Below are 17,974 nucleotides of genomic sequence, written 5' to 3' on the forward strand. Positions count from 1 at the left end.
TGGGCGGCCTGACAAGCTTCTGAATCATGGGTCCTGAAGCGAGTATGTGGAATGGGGGGACCTGGTTTCAGTGCCATTTAACAGCTACCTGAGAGAGAGAGAGAGTCAAAGGAGTAACGCTTAGGTAAGAGCGGATGAATCCATCGAGCTGATCCAAACTCTGCTCAAACGCGGGATTTTCCCCGATAAGGCCGTGGACACAGTCATAGAGTCTTACTGCAGATCAAAGAACTACACCGACTGTCTGAAACTGATGACTGATGTTCTCAAAACCGGGTTCACTCCGAGTTTTAGATCCTTCAGCTCAGTGATTCAAGGGCTTCAGAAGGAAGGGGAGGTCGAATCTGCACGAGAGCTGGTCACTGAGCTTGTAAGCTCGAATGAAACGTTACCGTATGTAGAGTTTCTGATAAAGGGAGATGGAGCTGGTGATTGCGGTGAGGTTATGGAAGTGGTTGACCGGTTTGCAAATCGCAGAGGAAAACCCATCTTCTAAATCTTCTTCCTGTATGTGAAAAATTGCAGTATCTAACTATAAATGGGAAAGGGCGGTTGCATTGTTTTGTAGTTTGTACATAATAATATCTTCAGTTTGTGTTTATTACATCTGCAGATACATTAGTTTATGAGTTCTGCCTGACTGCGGTGTCTTATTTGGTTAATAACCGAATAATCGATCCCAACCGAATGCATATAACCAAATGGCTGGTCAATATTAAATAAATTTAAAATTAATGCCTTGTGGTTGTTGTTGTAAATTTTGGATTTTTTTTAAATCTAATGATGGGATGGATATTTGAAGAAAATATCAACTAAATGGATTCGAATTCGGGTTCGGGTTTTATATTTTTTTTATGAGGATGCTATAAGAGACGAAATTATCTCTTATGTTTTGTTAATATTAATAAACTTATCATTAGAATATTTATTTGATATACTCAGGATATTACAAATATCCGAATATTTGATGTTCGGATTCAAGGAATCAAGGATCATACCCTAAAATCTCGACCCGACCCGACCCGTTGATTGGGCAGAAAAGGCTTTGTATCAAAGTTAAAAGTTACCAAAATGCCATCGAAGTAAAACGAAGGATACATTCTGATTCTGATGCGGATTGACACGTGTCACTCTCTCCTCCCTCTCCCGTTATAAATACCCTTTTGCCGTTCGATGGCCGAGTTCTCTCTTTCCTTGGCTGGGGTTTGAAGAGGAGAGAGAGAGTTTCTTCTTCTCATCATCAAGAACCAACCCAACAAGAAAGCCCGTAACTTTACATAAGAAAGAACGTTACAGATATACATATATATATATACACACACAGACAGAAAGAGAAGGCATAACCCGTATGCCAACACATGGAGATGGGAAGAGGTTTCTCACTTCCTTCGATTCGTCTCCTTCTTGTTCTCTCTCCGAGATCTTCGAATCGGTTTCTTTCTGAGATATGATTTTCGATTGACCGAAGCTGTTTTCAGCAAAACCCCTTGATTTCTGTTGCTTTCCAGCTAAATACCAAAATTCTGGAGCGAATTTTTGAAATTTGATCCGCCGATACTCTCAGCTGATTTACGTCTTGCTATTTGGGTTTTCGGAAAAACATCGTTTTTCTTGTAGATTCCCCTGTCGAGCTGAATTGGTTAACAGTTCCTAGTGTATGCTCCTCGCGAATTTCTTGGAGCCGGTGATTTGCCTGACAGTTTCCTTTTTAATTGATTTTTTAGGGTTTGATTGGATCGCCCCTGGAATCGGCCCTAATTGCGGTTTTTATACTATTAGGCTTAACTTTCGGAGATTAAGGACTGTAAATAGATAGTGTGGGATTGAATTGCCGCGGAACAAGATTCAGTGTATTTGTTGATTCGCAAGTTCAGTTTGTATTTTGATCAAGCAAGGTGATATGAGACGTTGATATGAATCTTTCTTTCCCCCAAACCTTTGTTAACGTGAGCTACAGATGCTTATGGTACGGAAAAAATGGTTCTGATATCGGTTTCTGCTGATGCCTTGGCAGGTCGTATTCCCTGAGAGTTGAACCTGCATTGGGGTTCCATGTTGTAAACGGCTTATTTAAGAGTATCTAGGATCCGGGCATCCAGAATTCGTTGTCGGGAGGTGATTCTTGGAGATCAAAGTTAATTTTTTCAGCTGGAAGCGATTTGGATATGGTGGAATGGATCATAGACTCTGATCTGGTCAGGTGTTGGGATAAAGGAACAAGGGAGTTCAAAGTAGGAGACTTGTTTTTTCGGTGGTGAAACTATACCACTTGACAGTTCCCACAAAAAAGTGCCATGTCTCGTTGTTTCCCATTTCCACCTCCAGGATATGAGAAGAAGATTAAAACCGATGAAGCAGACCTAACAAAGGTTCACATGTTAACTCTTAGCATTGACTATGTGGTGTTTCTAAGGTCATACTGTAGGGTATTGTGTTTCGAGTTGCTTCATTTTCTTGAGGGTGACTAGAGCACTGAGTTAATGAACGGCCCGTCTCTTGGTTTTGAGAACAGTTGGAGAAAAACTTACAGAGTATCTTTGAATTCTTTTATCTAGTTGTGAAGAATGCCCAATTGGCTGGCTTGTGGGATCTTTTGTATTGTCATCCGGATCTTTGAACGTACTCAGTACATTGTCTAACTAAGCAAGACTAGAAATATTGACTTGGTTACATCTTATGAGAGAGTCATCACATCTAATAGATTGGCATTAGTATGTGAAGAATCTTTGGAGTTATACTTTTTGTCTTTAAAATGAGTACTGTACCTACCTTTGTACTAGTATATGTAGTGCACAGCAGGGTGCCATGCAAGATCTTTTATTAATTTAAATGTAGAGGGGTAGACTTGTTGAAGTGAATAGGTGTTACTGCTGAAGGTCGTTTTGGATGCTAGATCTTTGATTTCTTAGATCATCGGCATCAGGGTTTTGGATGACTCATTAGCCTTGTCGAGTCACATTTGTGATTTCTTCACCAATCTTGAGAGACAGGGATAATTGTCGCTTATTTGTGTGGATTTATTTCACACTGCAAAAATAGGTGACCAAGACCGTAAGAATCAGTGGCTAGATGTTGCACTGACCGGATCTTGGATAAAGTTCCTGAATTAGGCGAAGTACCCTTTAGCATATACATGGCTTGGATGCGAGAATTGATGAATGTCTTCGAAGAATTTGTTTATTTTGTCTTTGTGCTATAACCTTATGTTTGTTTACCCTAGAGAAGATTTGTCAAGGTGATTGATTGTGGTTTTTTTATGCATGAGCACATTAGTTTGGAAGCTGTTCCGTTCTCCATATTGATTGCATATAGAAAAAGGATTAATAGACTGCTTAGTAGCATCAAGTGCTTTGAAATGAAAGACTTCTATATATATGTATATATTGTGTTCTTCACTTATATGTATCTGTTTCTCTCTGGGTGTTACCCGCAGGAGAAGCACAAGGAGAAAAAGCAGAAGAAGGATAAGAAGGACAAAGAAAAGAAAGATGGTAGAGAGAAAAAGGATAGAGAAAGAAGCAAAGACAAACACAAGGAAAGGAAGGAGAAAAAGGAGAAACATAAAGATGGTAAAGACAAAGATAGGGATAAAGAAAAAAGCAGAACTTGGGAGGAGAAGAAGACTGAGGTTCTGACGGACACCAGGGAAACAGAGAAACTTGTAACAAATACCTTGCAGAATAATAGTAATGGGGATTCTAGGTTTGTGCAGGACTTGGCACGAAGGATCAGAGATGGAGAAGCAGCAATGGGAAGTCAGGGAGGACAAAAGACTAAAATCCCTGATCAAATAAATGCCGGGTTGACAGGAAACGTGGTTGAGAACAAGTTGAACAACAGTCCCTACTCAGTTCAAGAAACCAACCATAGGATAGATAATGATAAGAGAATCCATCCCCAAAGAAACCTTGCTGTGGCAAAAAGTGCTGAAAATGTTGTTCCACGAGTGTCATTTGGCTCAGATCAGAAAAAAGCAGAGGGTATGGTTAAACCGGTGGAGAGAAAAAAAGATCAGGAGAAGCAAATGGAATCTGTGGAGAAGAATCAACACAAGGGAAGTGTGATTAAGAGTGATAAACCAAGAGATAAAGAAGGGTTAAAGAAAGCTGAACCCAAGGGTAGAGACACAGACAAAGAGAGGAAACAAGAGAAAGCTGAGGTGACAAACAGAATTGGTCAGGAGAAACCAAAATCTATAGAGGGGCCCAGGTTGAAAGAGAGGGATAAAGATGCCGTGGATAATAGGAATAGTAAACCACCTGACCTTTTTAGGGCGAGCAACAAGAATCTTACTGGTGAGGGAAATCTTGGCAAACGGAAGGATCTCGAGAGAAATGGATTCTTGTATGGTGAGTCCTTCCCTGTACCAATTCTTTGTCTGGTGAATGGGGACATAATATAGGTGTGTTTGCCATATGGGTAATACACAACCATAGTATATCATTGATGGTTAAGTACTTAAAACCATCTTAATCCTTTTGAGTCCAATCATGGTAGGTCACTTCCTCTCAGAAAATCATTTAATTCCTTCATGTGAATATCTAATTATATGTTGATTTTTACTTCGACATGTTTCTAAAGGTGTATATGTATATCAGTATATGCTGATACTCTCTCTCGTTTAAGCCTTTTAACCCTAGCTTTTTAATTCTTATGCAGAGAATGGATCCAACAGACCAAACAAGTTACAGAGGCCGGTTGCTTCTCCTGTATCATTAGCTGTGGAAAATGGAAGAAAGTTGGGAACACCCAGAACTGGGCTACAATCTGAGGAAACCAAAACTCATCCAAAGCCTGGGCCTGAGCTGAAATCTGTTGAAACCAAAACTCCTCAAAAGTCTGCTTCTGCGCTGCAAGGAACAAGTTGCAAGTCAAATGTGAAGGAGCACAGAGTTAATGGTTTTAGCGGTACTCAAAAACCGAAAATTGTTCCGCCGAATTCTTTGGCTGAAGAAAGAGGGGAAGTGAAAGTCAAAGGAAGAAATGGTGAAGCATCAGTTAAACTGCCGCATCCCGACTTAAAGTATCTGAATCAGGTACTTAAGGTACCCGAAAGGGAGGAGCTGACTCAGTTTGACGATCAAGAATGGCTCTATGGCGACTCGACGGTGAAGTTAAAGAAACCAAGAACAGATGAGACACGGCAAGTATGGGACCAAGCTTTTAGAATAGAATCTGCAGACACGGTGGCTCTTCCATACGTCGTTCCATTCTAGTTAGACTCCATTCTCATGATCCTTCACCACAACGCGACGGCATTGCCATGGTTTTTGCTCTCTTAAAGCTTCCACGGTCTATTGGAGAGGCTGATATAGCAGCTGAATGAAGGCCTCTGCTGCATTGGCGGCCTGACAAGCTTCTGAATCATGGGTCCTGAAGCGAGTATGTGGAATGGGGGGACCTGGTTTCAGTGCCATTTAACAGCTACCTGAGAGAGAGAGAGAGTCAAAGGAGTAACGCTTAGGTAATATATGTCTGAAACACTCAGGATATTTGAGGGGGAGTTTCTTACGGGAGACGAACGAGGTTTTGTCATAAGGATGTGTGGATAATCTGTTCTGCACGCAAGTTTTGATCCTCTTGTATCAGTTGGATGGATTTTGCATTAATTTTGTAAATTAATGAGGAAATAGAGAAATAGAATCTTTTCCCCTTTTTTTTTTTTTTTGTCTTATTGCTGTCTTGGCCTCGTGCGGAAATTCGTATTCCAGTTTGGTGTAATCTCTTAACCGTGAGTAAACGAGTGGGGATTGTCTTATCCCAGGCCAGGATATATTTGTTCCCGATAGAGATAAAACAAAATGAAAAGACAACAATACCCTTCCCGAGATGGATATCCAAATCCAAGCGGAGGAAAAACCGATCTGAACTTATTAAACCCTAACGAGAGAAAGCTTCGAGTGTTCAGGAAGAGAAAAGAAAAAGGCGAGATTTGGTAGGTGCATCCTTCAACTATGTTAGAGCATTTGTTTGATTTCTTAGTTTACCCGCGATTAGATTTTCTTGTTTGATACGCGTAACTTATCCGGTGACTTGAAAAACATTGGCTTGGTCGGATTTTCTCGTCAAATTTTGTGTCGATTCTTGCATTTCTTCGGATGATCTCTGATTTTTATGTCTGGTTTGTTCTGTGGATTTTTGATGCCTAAAGCCGCCATATGATGTTTGGGAAATTTTGCGCAAGGGCTTTGAGTTCCTGAAGATTGAATGATGTAATCTGAAAGGAACTGTGAGAAGTCATTCATTTCCATATCCCATCTGATGGCATCTGATCTCATTTTTAGAACTTCATGGAGAATTTCGGGTTTTGCTCGATAATTTTACTTGCATAACTACATGGACAACTTTTGAGATTATTGATTTTCGAGTTACTGAAGATCGCATGTCAGATCATGCGATATTTTGGGTTTGAGAATTGTTTGCTGGTGGTGTTTGAGAAATTTTTGCAGTATGGGGCTGAAAACTCCATTGTTTTAGCTCTCCTTTCCGGTAGCAAATTGAGAGATGTCTTGTACATGATCTGCAACTTGTAGAAGAGTGTATTGATGTCGTATTATGCTCCAATGCTTACCTTTTGTAAAAAAATGTCTCGCAGAACTTGGCAGAGAATTTCTTGCTTTAAGGCCGATGAAGCATGCGGTAAAGATCTTGAGCCTCTTGGTGGCTATATCTGCCTGCTGGATCAGCCTATTACAGGCTGCAATTATTCCCCGAAGCCATACGTGGTTGGTTAGTAACGGGGTTCCTCTCCTTCCTTTATCGTTATTCTCAGAATCTCAGTTAGCAAATGTTGTCCTAATCGAGCAGCGTTTCTGGTGCTTTGCCCTCTTTTCCAGCTGCCAATCTACTTCATAGTCTCCCTCGGATGCTATGGTCTATTAATGGTTGGAATGGGTCTGATGCAGTTTCCTACTTGTCCCCAAGAAGCGGTTCTCTTGCAGCAGGTATCAAATTCAAACTTCAGATTCTTTATCATGAGAAGCTTTTTGTATTTGGAACAAAAACCCGGCCTCATGCCATTTGATTGTTCTTCTATTCTCTTCCCATAACGGTCAATGAAATTATAGTTTCGAATTAGCATACAATTTGTTTTCACCATATCGTTGCGGTGGTTAATAAGTTTTTATTTTGCTCATCGGTCCTGAAGTTGCTTCATTTGCAGGATATAGCAGAGGCTAAAGACTTCCTAAAGCACAAAGGGGTGGATATTGGATCGGATTGACAAGTTCCTGTATACTTTTCCCCCCGGAATTCACTCGTTTAACGGTTAATCTCTCTTCTAACCAGTTTGGTAGCTTGTAAGAACAACCCATAATCTGTTTCCTTTGTCTATGACAAAGATTTATGTCTATCTGCAGTTTCATTGTTCTTGGTGTTGGCCCCTCTTCTTTCTTCTGTGGTTTCTTGGTTGACAAGAAAGATGTTGGCTTCATTGTGACATCTAGAAACGCATCTCTTGCAAAGAGTAAAGGGGCATAGAGCCGGAAAAGATGTCGGCATCAGCACAATGTACTCTTGAATTTTATTTTTTTTTACAATATTTTACAATTGAAAATATGTGTTGAAACCCACTAATTCGTAATTAAATAACAAATTAGTAAAATTCAAAGTTTTTTTCCTGACTAATTCTTTCAACAAATTCTAAAACATAACCAAAATCACTAATCATGACAAGTGTATGGTCCATGTTCATCACATGGTACATCCCTCGACACCTCTCTGTCATCTTTGAATGTCTCTTGGTTATCCCGTTCTTACACACTCTTGACGAAAGGAACATACGAGTGTTAAATTATTTTGAAATTCTTGTCATGAAATAAACCGGAGAAACCCAGCATCGCTTTTGCTCACTTCGCGATCCCTTCGTCTCTTTCCTCAGTTTCGGCCTCTCTCTCTCTCTTTCATCACCTCTCTGATTTTCTTCTTCTTTCTCAGCGAAAAATCCCGCATAAAGTTCGCATCTTTATTTCTGTATGTATACCCATCATCTCATCACCATCGACATTTCGCGCAAATTTTCTTCCTTTTCAGATCCAACGCCCCAAACATTCGAAACCCGGAAGCAAAGAAAGGAATTTGGACGAACCCATCTGAGCAAATAATGCGAATTCGAAAGAGGGAGAGAGAGAGAATGAGAGTGATAACGCACTCGTTGTGTTTCTGCAAGGGAGTGGGCAAGAGCGAGAAGATGAAAGCTTCCATTTTCTCCGGCAAGGCTCCGGCGATGGCGAGAATCACCGTCGCCGGAGCTAATGGGTTTTCCAAAGGAACCGGATTCCTCATCCACCGGAATCTCCTCCTCACTACTCACCTCAACCTCCCCTCCGTCTCCGCCGCGGAGTCGGCCGAGATCCGCCTCCAAAACGGCGTCGCTGCTGCTGTATTCCCTCACAGGTTCCCAATCTTCCTATAGTTTGAACTGTTGCAATTGATTTAGTTTGATATCTTTTTCGTGTCGTCGGTTGTGAAATGTGGAGGAATTTTGATTTGGAGCTGTGAGAAAACTGCGTAGGTCCTTTTTGTCGAGACACCGAAAGGACGAGGTTAACACAAGGACTTTCTAATTATGTTGTCTGTAATGGTACATGATCTACCAGAATTTGGCAAGTCTTAGTGGAATTTTGTCAGCAATTTCCGGAAAGATGATGTCAGGGATTTTCCAAGAAGACAAGACATGATATATAATATGAATAGATGGATCCCCCTCCATTTGAAATATGCCATGTTTATCATCTCTTTCTCTGATCTGTACACCGGAGTTATTACAGGACTTTCTTCGAATGCTGTTACTGTTCCCTTTGGTTGGCCCATGATAATTTAAGCTCTACTCTTGTTCCTGGATTATGTTATTAGATCTCTTGCAAGATTCTTCCCAGTCTTGTTTCTGAAAAGATTGTTTGAGAATCACCAAGACAGTGTTGTTCTCTGCCATTTCCGCAGGTTTTTCATCACCAGTTCCATTCTCGATCTCACCATTGTTGGTTTGGACCCTGTTGATGGCGGCCACTCGGTTTCCCAGAACCAGCAGCCGCATTACTTGAAGACATGTCCTAAGCCGAATCTGGAACTGGGAAATGTGGTTTACCTCTTGGGCTATACTTCACAGAATGAACTGAAGATTGGTGAGGGAAAGTTGGTAGTAGCCACAGATAATCTCGTTAAACTGTCCACCGATGAAATGATCTGGAGTCCTGGGTCAGCTGGATTCGATGGCCAAGGGAATCTCGCTTTCATGATCTGTGACCCGAGAAAACTGGCCACATCACCAAACTCGAATTCATCATCATCATTATCATCGTCTTCCTCTAGGAAGAAAGATAATAAGACCTTGATGCAGTTTGGTATCCCGATACCAGTGATCGGTGACTGGCTGAATCAGCACTGGGAAGGCAGTCTTGATGAACATACGAAACCCAGGTTGCCGCTCCTCAGGTTGATGTCATCGGGTCAGAAGAGCGACCACTCTTGCCCTTCCTTTACCAGGCGTCGTGTTTTCAAACCGACTGATGCTGATGATGACAATGCTGGAACACCGCCTTCATCCAAGACGAGGGATCAGTCTACTGGTCCGGGCTCTTCTGTTACAGCTGCCAACACTAACGAGGAAGAGAAAGAGAAAACCTCAAAACCCAATCCACTAGCCAAGGGGCACGAGCCCGGTATCCCGACCCCAGAAATATACGAATCACCGAAGATGATATCGTGCCCTCTCAGACAGAAAGAGACGGGTCCGATACAGCATTTGGACATCAACTTCCCTCCACGGATCGCTAAAGTTACAAACTTTCCTTCTCAGCCAGGAATATGCCCTCAGCTTAACTCTTCAGAACAGAACAGGGCTTTCAATGAGCAACTTCCTTCGAAGAATCTGGCAGAGGAAGATCGAAACGAAGATAGAGAGGCTGAGATCACATCCGAGGACTCAGATGATCAGGTTGCTTCAACGGGTTCAGTAAACGGTGTCCAGAGCGAGGTCATCTCAAGTTCATCACCAGTAGAAGCTTCTGAAGCATATTACAATAATGGGTATGGCAGTGAAGAGGAGACCATGTATTCTGCAGAAACAGCCGAGAGCCGCAACTACCCGACCCCTCCGAGACAGGACAAGTTTCATCAGCCTGTCCAAAGAAGCCAAAGCTGTGTGAGCTACAACAGATGGGAGACTCCTTGGAAGAGCTCGAGTCCTCGAAGAGTTATGATGGAGAAACAAGGAAGCTTTGTCCATGGGAAGAAAGTGTATTCACAAGCTGCAACTTCACAGAGGAGTAATGACTACTACAGTCCAACCGTCTCATCGATCATGAAGAAACGTAACAGTTCAGAGCCGCAGATGCACAAACCTCTGGTTAGGGCTGTTAACTCTTCACCAAGATGGATGTTCTGATCCAATCTAATACGAAACCGACACAAACGAGGAAGAAACAGCAACACCATAAAAGAAGAAAAGACATGTTTGCTTAGGTTAGATGCCTTGAAACTCTTGTGCAATATTATCACAAGTTTTGTGCAGACAGATAGAAGTAAACACGGCAACAGATAGGGAACACAGAGTCTGAACAGGGGCATTTCGAGATAGGATCCGGAATTGTAGTTCCCAGTTCCAAAAGCTACATCACAAAACATTCTTTTTTTTTACTTACAGACCATAGAAATTGTTGGTTATAAGCTCATGTCCGTGTTACAGGCAAGTTTCTAAGTGCATAAGACCCATTTCTGTATTACATGGTTAAAGACAGAGTGAAGGATGTTCTTGAAGAGATTTTACTTATAACGTACCTATGGTTTTACCATGAATACCCATCAGAACAATCGAAATCAAAGAAACAGAAACTATGGATCAAACATGCGTAAAGGAAATGATGATAGAACATACACTGTCACAATAAGCACAAGACAGGAACTGCACACACTTGAGGCTCATGCTGATAAGGGTGTCTGAAATGCTTCAGGGTGAGAGGTTTGAACCAATCTAAATTACATAGAACAATAAACTAGGAGGAGTTGCCGACACTATCACACTTCCAGAACACAACAATTGTCCAAATACAAAGAAAAAAAAGACACCTCTTTTCGAAACCCCTCCTTGTTCCAAAATCAATATGGGAATTAGACCACTAAACCTGCCAACAAGAGGGGGAAAATGGGCAATTTAGCTTTAATAAAGGATCATACTTGTAGATAGATACACAGAGCTGCTAGCAATTCTTAGACTCCAGTAGTAGAACAAATTCAATTAAGCAGACTTACATGGTGGTTGGTGATGAAGTTCTCTCTACTCCTCATCTGGTTGCTGGAAGGAACACACGGATTAAATCTCTGGCAAGAACCTTTTTCCTACAAGTAGGGCATTTATGCTGGCTAGATATTGCCGTCCTAATACATTCCTTGCAAAAAATATGGCCGCACTTTGTTGACGTCTCCTGAGTAAATGGGCTCATACAAATCGGACACGTAAACTTTGGCTCCTCTTGAGGTGGCTGGGGCTTTGAAACAGAATCCCCCGGAACAAGAAAAACACAAGGTATTTGAGTGTCAGTCCAAATATTAAACAGTCACCTATGATAAACGCAATCAGAAATTGAAAAATAAGAAATCTAAACGACTCTTACTTCTGGCGCCGCAAGCACGACCACATCATCACGATCAACGGCTTGTTGATTAGGAGGAACCATTCTCCGCTTGTTGCTGATGTTGGCAGGCATTCCACTCGTACAACCTGCAATCATACCATCCAAAGTAAGCAAGCAAACATTGTTGATATGTGCAAAATTTCTAAAGAGCTATTTCAAAAAATCGCAAGAAAAATAAACACACAGCAAAACCAACCAAGCTCAAATGATCCATCTATCATCCCATATGTCATGCACATATACTATTTAATTCCCCCGAATGTATATATATATGTGACAAAATACTGCTCAATAGATTTCTTGTCCATTTCAAATTTCACAACAGAACAGATAAATCTAGCCTTGAAAATCTCTAAGACAATGCAACAAAGACTCAAAATTTACCTGAGTCTACATCAATCATCACAGGCCTCTGGCGTGCACCTCTTGATTTGTTTTTCGCCTGAAACGAAATCAGAATGAAACAACATCAGCAGATACCTAAACAAAACAAAGCTTATCCATAGCTAAAGGAAGGTAAAAGACGGAAAAAATAGAGAGCACACTTCAGCAAAAGCGCTTGCAGACGATTCAACAACATCTTCATCGATAGAAACAACATCAACAGTAGGAGGAGGGGGAGAAGGAACAGGTGCGGATTCCCCTGGATTGTTACCAACAGTAATCCCTCGAGCATTTCCAGAGTTGGAGGTCCCTTCTTGAATTCGGGTTTCAGTCGGCAATGCATTCAAATCAATTACCGCCTTCCTCCGTCTATGCCCACGAACTCCCCTCCCCCCCTGAGTATCCATAGCCAGTCCTTGTGCCTTGCAAGTTTCAGGGTCGACAATCAATGAGGAATTCCCAGCAGCAAGCAAGTTTAAGAGATGGGAGAAAAAAAATTCCCCATCAAACTCAAGCAATAAACTTTCATCAGATATCAAAGAGATCGTGCTATGACTAACAAAACAGTAAAAGGTTGATCAAAATCTTAAACTTCAACAGAAGCCCAATTTCAGACACAGGAAAAAGAATCAACCGGCCAAATTTCCAAATGACCCAGTAAAATTCAGACGAAAATAATCGGTAGAGAACGAAAGTAAACAGATCACAGCCAATCACTTCAGTTCATAAACGATGGTCCATGAGATTGAAGGATTAGGACATAGAATCCAAGATCGTACCTCTGAAACCGAAAGACCACGTCGATCAAGCTCGTTCGTGAATCTCTCTGTGAAACGAAAAGTTGGAAGAAAAATATCTACAGAGGTAAGAAGAAGCCGTTCGACTCTCCCCCTCTCTCAGGGTTTATATAGTTGCGGGATCTTCACCAAGGGAGCGGAACACAAAATCCGAGAGAGGCGAATTTGAGTCCGTAAGAGGCATGCAGTCGCTGTGGCTTGGGCTTCGTACACGTGGCGCAATCGCAACGGTAGGAAATTCGAGATAAAAAACGGCACCGTATCAAAAGACTCTTCGGTTTCCTATATAACCAAAAACACCGTGATGTTTTACTATTTCAGGTGGAAACAGCATTCTGTTTCCTTGTAGTCTTGTGATTGATTTTCGGTTTGAATTCCATTTTCGCTTCGAATTTTATTGGTTTTTCGTCAAAATTTTGCCCCCAGTGATAATAATGACGAAATTTCAAATATTATTTATTCGATATTCAATAACAAAAACTTGGATATTAAATATCTAAAAAATAACTATTAAAATCATTGAAAAAATGCATTAATTATATAATAGAAGGTTGAATTGTTTTCAGCCCAAGAAAAAGAAACACATCCAATTTATATAGAATCACATCAACTTTACATTAAAAAAAAATCTCCAAAGAACACAAACACAGAGCAAAAGAATTCAAAAACACCCATTAGAATGAAAGAGTTGAAAGCTCCTGTTGATGAGCTAAGCGTGCATATATATACATATATACATATATACATATATATATATATATATGTATATATACATACACACACACACACACAAAGTCTTCAGTATTTTCCCTTTCGGCTCCATGGAAAGCAGCAACCCTTGAAAGTGAAGCATGATATATACACAGTTTAGAATAAAACCGACTTCAGAGTTAAGCGTTTGGACGAGTTTCGCGGCTAAAACGCAGAAGCCAAAAACCGCGTTCCAAAACGCAACTTGCAATGGACGAAAGACCGGGTTTAAGGAAAAGGGTATATGTGAATTGTGCATGACAAACCTTATTGGGATTATCAGGAGAATATTGGTCTTAATTCAGTAGATGTGTAACAGCAGATATATCAAAACAGTTTGGATGAGTTTTGCGATTGAAACGCAGAAGCGAAAAACAGCGTTCCAAATCGCAATTTGCAAAAAGAATGAAGCATTATCGGCTGTAAAGAAAAGGGTATGTGAAATTGTGCATTGACACACCTTAGGGCTTTCAGGAGAAGACTGGTTATGGTGTTTGACGGGAGCGTTTCCACCGCCAATCGGCCTCCTCTCGCCTTCTTGAACGTTCCTTTCTTCTCTCACTTGGTCGAAAATGTGAGTGTAACTCATATGGTCGAAGTTCGAATTCCCTCCTTGCCCGGGAAATGGTGGGATCGCCCGTGGCTTCGAGGAAAAACACCAAAAGGGCGAAGATCAATGATCAAGTGAAAGTGTTTTGGGATCAGAAAAATCAGACATTTTATCAGGTTCTTGAGAAAAAAACAATTGGGTCATGAAACAATGTTTCTGATTCTCCTAATCAGATTCCGAAGGCAGTTTATCCAAACATGTTAAATTTCAATTTCAATTCTACCTCACGTGTAACAGATAAAGAGAAAGGGAGTAGAGCAAAGATGTTGCATATATATACCTTATATTTTTGGCCTCTAACGTTAGGTATCGCCCTAGGATTCCCCTGCTGCGGCTGCGGCTGCGGCTGTGGAGGCGGCCGTCTGTTCGGCTCGGCCTGATTTATGACTCTTCCGCCATACGGGTGATTGTTGTAGGGTTCCCTTGGATGAGCCTGAGGCCTAACTCTTGTGTTTTTATCGCTATGAGCTGGAGATGGCACGGACCGTCTGAAATCCTCCTCTCCTCGGCTGTTTCCATGGCCTTGCGATCTTTGTTTTGGAATCTGGTTCGCGGGTTCGGGTCTACGAGGGTTTGGAGTACGAGGTGGTCGTGGAGGAGATCCCTGGTTCGATGACAGCTCGGGATTCTCTTTCGGGTCGTACAGATTCTTTTTCTTCGTCCTCGCGTTGTCGAAGACTATCGTGAACGGAGCATCCGTCTGTTTATCCCATTCTCCGAATCTAGGAACATGCGCACGGTTCTGAAAGCAAACATAAGAGATCGAAATGTTATCCTCTGACAAGATATGAAGTCTGAAGAAAACAGTGTAAGAAAAGCAACGTCTGTCTATCGTTACTTGATGGAGAAGCAATCGATAGGGAAACTGTAACTTAGAATGCAAGAAACCCGCATTTCCGCAGAATCAAACTGGGATTTCTTGCTTGATCCGAATCGAGATCATTCGACGTTGACCCACTTCAATTTTTTCTTTTTGTGTTCTAGGACAGATTTATACTAAGGAGAACATATAGAACGCATGACTGGATCTGCCAATGACAGATTCCATGTTCGTTTTGTTTTGTAATCAGATACCCAAAAACATAGAAACCAGAAGAAGAAGAAGAAGAAGTTCTTACCGCCATTACTGTATCTCAATCAAGAAACCAAGAACTTCGATGCTCAGAGAAGGGCAGAATCGAAACTTTCCGACACGAATCTCTCCCTTCGATGCAGAGAGAGAGAGAGAGAGAGAGAGAGATGACGATCCTTCGTGGGTTTCTTGTAAATATGCAAAACCTGAAACCAGCCGTGTTATTTCTTTGACAGTCCATAAGGAAGGACGGACTCGTTCAACACGACACTTAATTCTTCGCGTGACGGCGGCCGTTATATGTTAACGCGCTTCGGTCTCTTTTCTATTTCCAGAGACGGCTTTCACTATTCCAGCAAAAATATTTTTTTAATATCTGAAAAAAAAATATTCAAGGTTTGAATTGAATCTGTATTTCAATCTTGGTCCTTGAACAGTGAAGAATGAAAAATGATCCTTTTTTATGCTATAAACTATATTTCATATTTTGAATTTTTTTATATTATTCATGTTGTTTTTAGTATCATTGTATATACCAACGTTTATTATAAAATTAACAACTTATCGATATAATTTTAATATATACCATAAACATCGATAAAAAATTGGTCTAAATGATAGTAGATTGTCTTTAAGTGTAAAACATGTAAGGTTTTTTATACTTTTATCATGGATCGTATATGATTATTTAGAATAAAGTTTGTCATGTCGGTTAAGTCCAATTAAATGTGATCGGGTTTCTGTTTTAACCTATTGGACTTCGGTATTGAATCGAGTATAGGGTTTAATATATGCATAGATACCGGTCAGTTATTGTCTAATTTTAAAATAGGCTAAATTGGATAATACCGAATAAGGATTTTGGTTATGGTCTCTAGTTCATGTGTACTGACTAATGTGGAGTTTGGTTTGGTTTTGGTTCATATAGATAGAAGATATTTTGAATGTGCACCGGTCTTGATCAATTAAATAATCATTTATTTGATTGATTAATAGAGAAGAAAAATGACTTTTGGTTTTTTGGTCAATGGATGTTCATACATTCTTTATTTTCTTATAGCCATAAATAGTACACAAATCTTCATTCTTTACCCTATGATTTTTCGGCAAATCAAATCTTAAGAATTCTCCACAAGTTCTTGATTCTTATCCCATCAAAGAATTAAGATATTAAGGTATACGAAAAATCAGAAGATTGTAACCGTTTACGCTTCCGATCATGACTCATGGTTCGGTTTCTGAATCTTTGATATAGTTTATTTCAATCTCGATATGCAATCACATAGTTTCGGATTCGGGATTTATTAAAGTTTTGGGATCATTCGATTCCATCAAAACAGTGATAAGAGATTGATAAATTAATTATAATTTATTCTTTTCTAAATATCTATTAGACTGCAAACATATTTTGTAAATATGCAAAATTTGGAATCAACTGTCTTTTTTTTTTTAGTAAAAATATTTAGTTAATTTTTATATAAAAAACTAGCGTGGAATTTGAAATTTGCAGGACGAAAGATTAACACCAAAAATTTAAGTTGTGATATGTTAATTTGATTTGAATCAAACATATTTTCCCCTAACTCTAATAATTAAAAAAAAACATTTATTATATTGTTTATATCAGCATATGGAGTCAGGAGTGGAAGAAGCAATTATCCTGTTTTGATGGGACCTCCGTTAAGCTCCCGTTATCTTCTGCTCCGGCAATCAAATAATTGCCCCCCCTTTTTTTAAGTAATTAACATGTAGGCTTTTTTATTTATTATTTATTTATTTTTATTTCGCCACGTATTAACATGTGGGCTTTAAAAATATATTATATCGTCATTTTAAGTTAATACAAGATGCGGTGCCTTAGACTCAGCCAGCGGATGTCGTGGTTAGGACTTAGGTTTGCAACATTAATTCTCCCTATATTATTATTCAGATAAATATCTAATCACCGTACCATATATGCAACATTTTTGTATGTATACACTAATACATAGAATATTATAAGATAAAATAAATTTAGAATAAACTCTATAATTAGTTGCACTTTAAAATCCTTGTACATCATCTTTTGTTATATAGTTTAAAAAATTATTTTCAATATAACAAACTATGATGAAAATATTCAGATTTGAATTCAAAATATCATATAATAATATTCGTTCCACCCTAAAAAAAGAATTGACTTTCTGACGACGACCGCTTCCATGACAGTCCATTAATTATAGTAAACCATAATGTAATTAAATAACATGATTGCTAATTTTATCTTTTAGGTTAATATCCTCTTACATTCTAAAATTAATTTTTTAAGAAAAATGCAATACGTGATCTTATCTAACTAATCCAATTAATGCATTTTTTTTTTCGGATGTAATAAAATAAAAGGAAAATCTCTGTATGAACCCACCAATTCAGATTAATACATAAACGTTATTTTTTTCTGTAATAATATATCGAATTATACATACTTCTATATTAAAAACTTTTAATTTTTGAAATTCTAACGCATTAATCTATCATCATTATAACATGTCCTTGATGTTAACAGTAATAACACATTGCCATTTTATTTATTTTTCTTTACTCTATTGACATATTCTATTCTCCCTAAAATAAATGCACTGGTTTGTTGCAAATAGGAAATTATTTAATTATTTTCTCTCGTCTTGTCATGTGAATGTCAAACATCCAAAAAAAAAAAAAAGAATTTGTAAAAGATTATGAGCAGGTCAAT

At 39.5% G+C, this 17,974-nt stretch overlaps 6 protein-coding genes across 11 annotated transcripts in view; 4 read left to right on the forward strand and 2 right to left on the reverse strand.

Annotated features, from left to right (window-relative positions):
* Positions 1 to 601, forward strand: part of LOC104802656 (pentatricopeptide repeat-containing protein At3g07290, mitochondrial) — a 3,075-nt gene extending 2,474 nt beyond the window's left edge. The window contains exon 2 of one of the 2 annotated variants that reach the window (XM_010526356.1): positions 134 to 601. In XM_010526356.1, coding sequence (XP_010524658.1) covers positions 134 to 496 — 363 coding nt within the window. In that variant the 3' untranslated portion in view covers positions 497 to 601. Of the gene's footprint in view, positions 1 to 126 lie in introns of both variants that reach the window. The other variant, XM_010526357.1, reaches the window with a different exon arrangement.
* A 604-nt stretch (positions 602 to 1,205) lies between these two features.
* On the forward strand, positions 1,206 to 5,661 carry LOC104802657 (myb-like protein X). Of its 4 annotated transcripts, none has more exons than XR_770079.1 (5): positions 1,206 to 1,374; positions 1,725 to 1,895; positions 2,015 to 2,369; positions 3,434 to 4,493; positions 4,660 to 4,852. XR_770079.1 is itself a non-coding variant. In XM_010526358.1 (5 exons), exons 3-5 carry the CDS (start codon positions 2,295 to 2,297, stop codon positions 5,214 to 5,216), a joined length of 1,548 nt encoding a protein of 515 aa, XP_010524660.1. In that variant the 5' UTR covers positions 1,206 to 1,374; positions 1,725 to 1,895; positions 2,015 to 2,294; the 3' UTR covers positions 5,217 to 5,661. The 4 variants fall into 4 exon arrangements, 3 of the variants coding, with proteins under 3 accessions (XP_010524660.1, XP_010524661.1, XP_019056730.1); XM_010526358.1 differs by having other exon boundaries at positions 3,434 to 4,349; positions 4,660 to 5,661; XM_010526359.1 differs by lacking the exon at positions 1,725 to 1,895 and having other exon boundaries at positions 3,434 to 4,349; positions 4,660 to 5,661.
* Positions 5,662 to 5,834: 173 nt separating this feature from the next.
* On the forward strand, positions 5,835 to 7,612 carry LOC104802658 (dolichol-phosphate mannosyltransferase subunit 3-like). Of its 2 annotated transcripts, XM_010526362.2 has the most exons (5): positions 5,835 to 5,935; positions 6,596 to 6,729; positions 6,837 to 6,944; positions 7,163 to 7,266; positions 7,359 to 7,612. In XM_010526362.2, exons 2-4 carry the CDS (start codon positions 6,628 to 6,630, stop codon positions 7,220 to 7,222), a joined length of 270 nt encoding a protein of 89 aa, XP_010524664.1. In that variant the 5' UTR covers positions 5,835 to 5,935; positions 6,596 to 6,627; the 3' UTR covers positions 7,223 to 7,266; positions 7,359 to 7,612. The 2 variants fall into 2 exon arrangements, with proteins under 2 accessions (XP_010524664.1, XP_010524663.1); XM_010526361.2 differs by having other exon boundaries at positions 7,163 to 7,612.
* Positions 7,613 to 8,131: 519 nt separating this feature from the next.
* Positions 8,132 to 10,775, forward strand: LOC104802659. Its single transcript, XM_010526363.2, has 2 exons — positions 8,132 to 8,394; positions 8,941 to 10,775. Exons 1-2 carry the CDS (start codon positions 8,132 to 8,134, stop codon positions 10,382 to 10,384), a joined length of 1,707 nt encoding a protein of 568 aa, XP_010524665.2. The 3' UTR covers positions 10,385 to 10,775.
* A 108-nt stretch (positions 10,776 to 10,883) lies between these two features.
* Positions 10,884 to 12,950, reverse strand: LOC104802660 (E3 ubiquitin-protein ligase RNF4-like). Its single transcript, XM_010526364.2, has 6 exons — positions 12,794 to 12,950; positions 12,176 to 12,436; positions 12,015 to 12,072; positions 11,610 to 11,716; positions 11,248 to 11,483; positions 10,884 to 11,120 (listed from the first exon to the last, which is right to left on the reverse strand). Exons 2-5 carry the CDS (start codon positions 12,419 to 12,421, stop codon positions 11,280 to 11,282), a joined length of 615 nt encoding a protein of 204 aa, XP_010524666.1. The 5' UTR covers positions 12,422 to 12,436; positions 12,794 to 12,950; the 3' UTR covers positions 10,884 to 11,120; positions 11,248 to 11,279.
* Positions 12,951 to 13,381: 431 nt separating this feature from the next.
* Positions 13,382 to 15,469, reverse strand: LOC104802661 (RPM1-interacting protein 4-like). The gene is made up of 4 exons (XM_010526365.1): positions 15,290 to 15,469; positions 14,452 to 14,913; positions 14,022 to 14,204; positions 13,382 to 13,648 (listed from the first exon to the last, which is right to left on the reverse strand). The coding sequence occupies exons 1-4, from the start codon at positions 15,293 to 15,295 to the stop codon at positions 13,610 to 13,612; spliced, it is 690 nt and encodes a 229-aa protein (XP_010524667.1). The 5' UTR covers positions 15,296 to 15,469; the 3' UTR covers positions 13,382 to 13,609.
* Between the last annotated feature and the right edge of the window lie 2,505 nt (positions 15,470 to 17,974).

Source organism: Tarenaya hassleriana, unplaced genomic scaffold, assembly GCF_000463585.1.
Source record: "Tarenaya hassleriana unplaced genomic scaffold, ASM46358v1 Cleome8, whole genome shotgun sequence".
In the NCBI taxonomy this organism is placed as follows: Eukaryota; Viridiplantae; Streptophyta; class Magnoliopsida; order Brassicales; family Cleomaceae; genus Tarenaya; species Tarenaya hassleriana.